This window comes from Olea europaea, chromosome 2 (assembly GCF_002742605.1).
Source record: "Olea europaea var. sylvestris chromosome 2, O_europaea_v1, whole genome shotgun sequence".
Lineage (NCBI taxonomy): Eukaryota > Viridiplantae > Streptophyta > Magnoliopsida > Lamiales > Oleaceae > Olea > Olea europaea.
The window spans coordinates 24,987,269-24,995,683 of NC_036238.1; the positions used below are offsets into that span (position 1 = coordinate 24,987,269).

Below are 8,415 nucleotides of genomic sequence, written 5' to 3' on the forward strand. Positions count from 1 at the left end.
TATTTTTGAACTTATTATACACTTGTCAGTTGAGGTTTGGATAGAAAAATAAATGTTTGTGTGTTTAGGTGATTAATGAACTTGTTTGTAGTCTAGAAAGAATAAATGATAGGGTATATTGATCGTGTGAAAATATTAAAACTCGTTAACTAGTACTACTACCTTCTACTTTTTTAAAATAACTAAAGAACTAAATTCGTCAATTCTCAATAAGCTCGAATTCTATCAATCTTTGTACATATAAACGTTAAAACTCATTAACTAGACAAACAAGAAAAGGTAAATAAAAAGAAAGAAAGACGTATTCGTTCCATTAACATCTTTTGGCAACCAACATTTAAAATAATTTATTCATGGATCTTGCGGGAAATATGAATGTAATTTAACATTTAATATTATTAGCTCTCATTTAAACTTATATATTAAGATGTTTTAAATATATTATTATAATGTTGATAGGTAAACAGTGGACTAAAACTGCAAATAACAAATTATAGTTTGGTTTGATTTGAAAAATAAAATTGTCTGATTTAAAAAAATTTCAAACCGTACAAAATATTCTGAATTGAAAATATGGCACAAACTATCCAAAACAAGCCACGTTCACCCTTATTTTAATATATTTCAATCAGGTAACTATATTTTTTATTTGATTTTAATTAGGTTACTACAATTTAATTTAATTTCAATTAAGACAACTTTGTTCAATTTCATTAACAGAATTGGATGATGTGATAATCGATAAGTAATGATCATCACACTTAATCATTATGACTGACATCAAATTTGTAAAACTTTATTGAGATAAACGACGAGATTTATTATTGATTACTGGTTCATCGACTTCCATATATAGGGGACGAAATTGGACAAAATTATTCGATTTAAAACAAATTGAAGTATAATTACTTGATTAAATAAATTTAAAGTATACTTGTTTGATTAAATAAAATGAGTATCATTACTTGAGTGACAATATATAAATAGATACTGTACCACGAATGTAATTTACCGAAGTTAATACATTTGTCGTTTATCATTTCCCGTCTCGGAGCGGGAAACCACCAAAATTCAAAGCCCATCTTCTCCGTCTCCCGGATCACACCCTCGGTGTCTACCATGGATGAAACTATAGCCCGACTAGTGTCAGACCTGGAATCTCAAGCACCAATTTCACTTTCTTTCCTCAACGATCTCGAAGTACTGCTAGACTACACTCTCAATACAAACGATTCAATCGATTTTGAAAATCTCTGCACTGAAATTTCTTCAAGGAATCTGTCACTTTCTTCACTAACAAATGCTATTTCCTCAGCAATGGATTCCGGGCCCACTAATTTATCCCTTTTTGGCTCGAAAGTTTACTTATCTCTACTTATATCCCCAAATTCTCCTGTTTTTACCCTGTTCACTCCCATGGCTTTTCTGTCTCTGCTTCGTGTTGTTCGTCGAGCGTTCAAGAAACTGTCTGGGGTTTCGAGTGAAAGGTCTGGGTCGAGAAGCCAGGGTGCGAAGAAGAAAGGGAGGAAAAATGTTGGACAGAGGAAGAACAGCGCGGAAACTAGGGTTTTTTTGGAAAATGAGGAGAGGGAAGGCGGCTTTGAGGTCAAAGATTTGTTGTGTGTGCTTGAGAGGTTGGAAATGGTATTGGGTTTGGTTCATTTAGGCCGGTTTCCAGATTGTCTGAAGGGTTTGATTCAGACTGTATGTGAGATTCCAGTAATGGCGGTTGACTTTTCCCAGAATCTCGTGAGTTTTGGGAGATTATGCGAGCTCTGTTCACGGGTTTTGAGTGAAGTGTTGAAAGCAGAGCATGGAAATCAGGGGGATTCTGCAGCTGAGGTTTTGAAGGCTTTGACACCATTAATTTTGTTAACTAAGTCACAGACTAGGAGTTTTGGTCTGGGCTTTGTGGTTAATAGGATGGTGGGAATGGGGAGAAATTCAGGTGAAATAAAAAAGGCAATTTTGAATTTGCCTAAGCATATGGTGAGAAAGGCGCCGGAAAAAGCTGAACCTAGGGGTTTGGCAGTGGAGTCAATTATGGAGGTTGTTAAGGCTTTGGACTTTGAGGATCAAGTTGAGTTTGCTGATTATGTGGTCAAGATGAGCCAAGGCAACGCACAGTTTAGACTTTTGGCTGTTGATTTAATACCAGTTTTAATGGTGTCAATGAGAGATCCGTTGGGATTGGATTCTGATGATGGGTTCAAGAGTTCATGGGGGCTGAGGTGTTTAGAGGCGTTGATTCAGCGTTGCTCAGATATAACTCCTGGGATTAGAGCTAAAGCTTTGACAAATTTAGCTCAATTAGTGGGTTCCTTATCAGGGATCGAGAAGAGTAGATCAGTGTTGAAAGAAGTGATGGGATTTGAAAATGAGATGAATATGAGTTCTGAAGGTGGGTTAAATGATCTCTTGCAAACACGCTGTATGGATGAGAAGGCTGCAGTGAGAAAGGCAGCTCTTGTTCTAGTATCCAAGTTGACGGCTCTTTTATGCGGCGAGCTTGATGAAGAACTACTAAAAACAGTTGGCACGGACTGTTCCGATCCACTTGTTAGCATTAGGAAAGTGGCAATTACTGCTCTATCTGAGGTAAAGTAACCTACTATTTATCCAAATATCGTATCTATTGTTCCCTTTTTAGGCTGGATTTCGGAGTTAAACTACTTGTAATTAATTTATGATAAATGAAATATGTGTGTGGAGTAGAATTTGAATGCAGTGATCTTATCAATTGTATTTAGTGTATGATAGCATGCTCGAGGTCTGCCGACAGCTAGAATGGCCTTGGGGTGCATGAGTGAGTATGTTTGTTGAAGAATATTATGTCAATCTGCAGAACATATTTTTCTCTCTTTTGTCATTTACTTGCTTTTAAAGTTTGAGAACATTTCATGATATCTGCAGCTAAATTGCCACCATTCTCCTTTTATACTCGTGTGCTAAACTGCTAATTCCTTAGCAGTTTTCTTTTTGTTTATTCTACGTGGAAAAGATCATTGCCATGCTTCCATAGATCCTTCTTGAGTATTTTTTTGAACTCGTAGGTGTTCAGGATACACTTGACTCATACCGTGGCCAAGGAGTGGCTACATTCTGTTCCGCGTTTGATAACTGATAATGAATCTAGCATCCAAGAAGAATGTGAGAACCTATTTCTAGAACTGGTTCTTGATCGGGTGTCGAATGCTGGATCAACAAGTTCATCATGTAATGAATCCCTTCTTCATGAATTAAATGACAAGAAAAATAGCTTGGATATGAAAATTGAGCTGTTATATCCCGAGGGAGTTCTAGGACTATTGAAAGAGATTTGTGACGGAGAGGTGGCACCTTGGGTGAAGAAAATTTGCACAAGCCTGGGGAAAAAGAAAAGACTCAGGCCAAATATTGCTATTTCTCTTCAAAATATCATAAAGACATCAGAATCCCTTTGGTTGAACCACTCCAATCAGATACAGAAGTGGACGGCACCTCCTGGTGCCTGGTTTTTATTATCGGAAGTGTCAGCATTTCTTCCAAAAGCAGTGGACTGGGAGTTCCTCCATCATCATTGGCAGCTCCTTGACAAGTATAAACCCGTTCATGAACTCAAAAGCCCACTTGAGCAAGATGTGAATGAAGGGATAGTGGATGTAGAATCTAATTCTCTTGCTTGGGCAGGAGATCGCGTCTTTCTCTTGCAAACAATCTCTAATGTCTCTGTAGAACTACCTCCTGAACCTGCAGCAGATCTAGCACATAACTTTCTCAAACGACTTGAGGAGTTCAACATGCACACAACCGAGGTATTTATCTGTCCAGTTTGTTGTTGTTGCTGTTACTAATTTTTTGTTCTGCCTCACTCTTGCAGCTGATGTGGCTTCATTATGGTGAATTGCATGTGAAAATAGTTTGTAGAAAGCTTTAATTAAGTGTTTAAATTTTGAGACAACCTAGGTAATAGAGAAAATGATCATCTGCTGTAAGAAGATATTTTTTTATATATTTCCTGAGTAAATTTCTATACATTCATATTTAAAAAAAAATTTTTAAAGTAACACTCAATCACTTATATGGTATTTAATGACACGGAACGTCAGTAAGTATAATGCCTTTCAGTTTAAGAAAATGTAATCATGAGGTAAGTTAATTTATTTATTATACGTTAATGGTTAATTAGGTTTAATTATATTGATTACAATAATATATATATATATATATATATATATATATATAGCCAATGCTTCTGTTCAATTTCCTAGGGTTTCTTTGCTATATACACAGGGAAACTACATCGTACAGCAGTATTATTTATAGCTATACCATTATTGATCACATTCTTCTGTAATTATTAAACAATTTTATTTTTGATGTCCTGAATTTCGCTCTTAGTGATGTCTGATATTACAATTACTGCAATTATTGTAAGAAGAAGCTAAATGATCCATCTTCCCACTACTAGTTATAAACAATTGCACAAGAGGTTTCGTCCTTTAATAGGGTGATGCGTGTCACTAGTGATGGGTTAAATTGCAGATGTAACTCAACTTTGATAAAGAAGGAAATTTTTAGCATGTGATTATCCATTACTTTGGGTGTCCAGGACTGAATTGTTAAATAGCTTTATGCAATGCATGGGCACTAAAGGTCTGCGTCTGAGGTGTCTCTTGCATTGTAGAAAACACTAATGGAAAGTTGCAATTACTATAACTTCATGAATGAGAATAAGATGGTGATTGTGGCAGGTTAATGCACATGTAAAGGCACTCAAAACACTGTGCAAACGGAAGGCTTTGCATTCTGAGGAAGCTGATTCTCTTGTTATAAAATGGGTTCAACAGCTTCTTTCTAAAGCTTCCCAAGTTTTAGATATGTACCTGTCAAAAATTGCTGATGCAAATAAAGACAGTGCTTTCCTGACTCCACAGACTCTTGCAAGTGAGAAAGGAACAAGAGAAGCTGCAACCTCATCCACATTAGAATCACGGTCCATTACTGCTGTATATACCATTGGCTCATTAATTGTTAGCTGTGCTTCTGCCGATTTAAAAGCTATTATTCCAGTGTTATACACCATCATCACTTCTGGGAGTTCGGACCGAAAATCTAATAGATTACATGGGGCTGCACTTCCTTTAAAGCAGACCACCCCTTCCTTGTACATTCAAGCCTGGCTAACAATGGGCAAGATCTGCCTTGCTGATGGGAAACTTGCAAAGCGATATCTTCCCCTATTTGTGCAGGCATGGTTTCTACTCAGACTTCCTTGTTTTTATACCATAACAACTTTCTGCAACCCAAAATCTGCCAAGTAGATGCAAATAAATATGAGTTTATGATGGTAATGTATTGTGGTCACTCCAGCGAGGTTTTCCAAAAACCATATATGTGCAGAATCTTCATTTTTTATATGTTTTAATTTTCAAGTTTCTGTTATAATTTAAGTTTTGCAGCATTTCCAACAAATTTTTCTTTTCAATCCACTTTATTCCATAAAGCAGTGTTAATATCAGTGTAAAAGTGCTCTTTTTACCCTCAACTCACATTAGCATTTGCAACCAATTATTGTATTTGATTCTTATAATCTAAATTAATTGGATAATGCTTTCCCAGGAGCTTGAAAAAAGTGATTGTGCTGCACTTCGCAACAATATAGTTGTAATAATGGCAGATTTTTGTGTGCGTTATACTGCTTTGGTTGACTGGTGAGTCCCTCGTACATGTGTACTATCTGTATTTATAGAACTTGAGAAAATTCTTCAATATTCTTAGTATTTAACTTTTAAGCCAGCAGTTATATGTTGAAGATCACCAAGTGTCTGCGTGATACATGTGAACTAGTGCGAAGGCAGACATTTATACTGCTGTCCAGACTATTACAGGTGAACTTTTATCATATTACAGTTTCTCTTCATTTTCCATTACTGAAGATCTGTTACAAGGCAATTGTCTTATTAAACTTCAATTCTTTTATTCAGAGGGACTATGTGAAGTGGAGGGGAGTACTTTTTCTTCGATTTCTGTTGTGTCTTGTTGATGATTCAGAGAAAATTAGGCAACTAGCCGATTTCCTCTTTGGGAATATCTTAAAAGGTTACAACTTCATTTAGAACTTTTGGATTTGTACAGTAAACATATTATTGAGATTCGAGATTTGTTCAATATTTTTTGCAGCCAAGGCACCACTTTTAGCTTACAATAGCTTTGTGGAAGCCATATTCGTTTTAAATGACTGTAATGCCCATACTGGACGTAGTAATGCTCAAAGTTTGCGAAATGAAACCCGTCCTTTTTCTATTCGGTATGCATGTTTTAGTCATGTAGCTGGTTATACATGGGATTGGACATATAATGAGTAAATGATAGTTCTTTTTCCCAGAGGTAATGACGAGAATTCAAGGTCTAAAAGGATGCACATCTACATCACTTTGCTGAAACAAATGGCTCCAGAGCACCTTCTGGCTACCTTTGCAAAAGTATGTGCTGAGATTCTTGCAGCCGCATCTGATGGTATGCTCTGTCTAGAGGATGTTACTGGGCAGTCGGTCCTACAGGTAATAATTCTTTTTTACCCATTTATATATCTCTCATTCTTTTGGAGAAGTGATTTCACCTTGGTCTTGCATTTTCATTCTAGAATTTCAGTTTGTTGTTCAACACGTTTTGTTACAAAATCTCTGAGGCAGAGTTGCAAGCACCATTTTGCAGTTTTTTCGTAGTAGTAAATGGGTCAATGGCTAGTGATTACTTGTATGGTGTATTTCCAATTTTAGTTAAGCTTCTTTACTCATTTCCCTTTTTCTTTGTTTTGGCCTGTTGGGGGTGTCTTTTTTATAGCAATCCTTTTTTTCAACCGAGGTCATGGTGTTTTTGTATCTAGTGCCTCTAAGAAGAACTATGATTATCCACCGTGATCTATAATGCGGATTACCTTGGATTACTCAAGAATGTCCATATAAGCCTAATAAAAGTGAAGTTACTTTTTAAGTAATTTTTTGTCTACAGTAACTCACTATTTTTTCAAAGTAATTTTTGTGTTACTTTGAAAGAATTAAACTTTTTTTCCCCCAACTTTCATGTATAAAAATATTATTTATTATAAAACAAACTTATTTACTTGGGATTTTGAAACTTAGCTAAACATGATTTTAGTTGCATGCCAAAATTTATTTTTTTCCTAAGATCTTAAGCATTAATCCGTCTTTGTAAACTTGCACTAATATGCTGAGAAACCAGGATGCTTTCGTCATTCTTTCCAGCAAAGATATCAAAATTCAATCCAACCGAGGATCTTCACTTGAGGCAGCAGATGCAGAAGAAGATGGTGGAGACAGTGGCGGAGCACTAGCTAAAGGAAGAGCCATAACTCAAGCTGTGAGAAAAAGCCTTATCCAAAATACCATCCCCATCTTCATCGAGTTGAAACGGCTACTCGAGAGGAAAAATAGCCCTCTTATTGGTTCCCTCATGGAATGCCTAAGGATTCTTCTCAAGGACTACAAGAATGAGATTGACGATCTACTAGTTGCTGATCGGCAGCTTCAGAAAGAACTCGTATACGACATGCAAAAATACGAATCAACAAAGGCGAGGTCAACTGCAGCTAATGCTGTTGCTACAATGCAAAGATCAGAGACATATTATTCTCCAGCTGATCCTAAGATGCGAAATTCGAGTGCCCTCAAAAGTAAATTGCCCGAAAAGCTTAAAAGCGACACCAAAGTGGCTTCAGCGGTGGCGGATGCACTGGCAGCAGCCACAGCACGGTCTGTGCTAAGGGAAGTAAGTAAGGGCGTATCAACGCCTCCTCTCAGTGCAATGGGCGTGCCGAAACTCAAATCTTGCACGAGGGAAACAGGGAGTAGAGGAGACCGGCCATCCAACGTGATAGAATCTCTGCGGAGGAGACAATTTTTTGACTCTGATGATGAAAACTGATACCTTGTCTTAATGATGTTTCCAGATGAAGATGCAGGCAGGAGAAGCTTTCGTGCTTGTATATAAACCCTGTTTTGTGTGAAGTTTATTGTCTTACAATGTTGTAAACTTAATGTTTTCAATGAGGAAACATTGTTGTACACTGATTTGAAGTGTATAGGAAACCATTGTATTAATGGCATTGGACAAAATTTTATGCTTTTTTCTCAAAATTTATGAAGGCCCCCTTTCGCAAAATTTGAGCAGCGTCTGCTAGATTCCCATCCTTTTAAGGATGCTCGCTACTTTTCGTGAAATCATGTTTCTAATTTAGATCGCGAACTCTTTCGATCATCCATCTGTCCATTAACTCAAACTCTTGTTCGACAAATCTTATAATTGCTTATAAGCTTGTCAAAAGTTAATTTTGATATTTTTAGTATCCTAAAAATTGAGAATTACTTTCACCTCTATTTACCTCACAACGTTGTGTTGCTTTGTGGGTTCATA

The 8,415-nt window shown here is 36.6% G+C and overlaps 1 protein-coding gene across 3 annotated transcripts; it reads left to right on the forward strand.

Annotated features, from left to right (window-relative positions):
- The first annotated feature begins 1,044 nt into the window (after positions 1-1,044).
- Positions 1,045-8,158, forward strand: LOC111367893 (condensin-2 complex subunit D3). 3 transcript variants are annotated; one of them, XM_022989013.1, is made up of 9 exons: positions 1,045-2,598; positions 3,054-3,794; positions 4,734-5,231; positions 5,602-5,693; positions 5,780-5,870; positions 5,967-6,081; positions 6,163-6,289; positions 6,368-6,542; positions 7,248-7,380. In XM_022989013.1, the coding sequence occupies exons 1-9, from the start codon at positions 1,120-1,122 to the stop codon at positions 7,287-7,289; spliced, it is 3,360 nt and encodes a 1,119-aa protein (XP_022844781.1). In that variant the 5' UTR covers positions 1,045-1,119; the 3' UTR covers positions 7,290-7,380. The 3 variants fall into 3 exon arrangements, with proteins under 3 accessions (XP_022844781.1, XP_022844765.1, XP_022844774.1); XM_022988997.1 differs by having other exon boundaries at positions 1,046-2,598; positions 7,225-8,158; XM_022989006.1 differs by having other exon boundaries at positions 1,046-2,598; positions 5,783-5,870; positions 7,225-8,158.
- The last annotated feature ends 257 nt before the right edge of the window (positions 8,159-8,415 follow it).

Excerpts from the sequence above, each read along its gene's own strand:
- LOC111367893 (XM_022988997.1), top strand. The coding sequence starts at position 1,120 with ATGGATGAAACTATAGCCCGACTAGTGTCAGACCTGGAATCTCAAGCA. Across the intron at positions 5,871-5,966 it reads TGCTGTCCAGACTATTACAG|AGGGACTATGTGAAGTGGAG; the intron begins GTGAACTTTTAT and ends TCTTTTATTCAG. Across the intron at positions 6,543-7,224 it reads CTGGGCAGTCGGTCCTACAG|GATGCTTTCGTCATTCTTTC; the intron begins GTAATAATTCTT and ends CTGAGAAACCAG.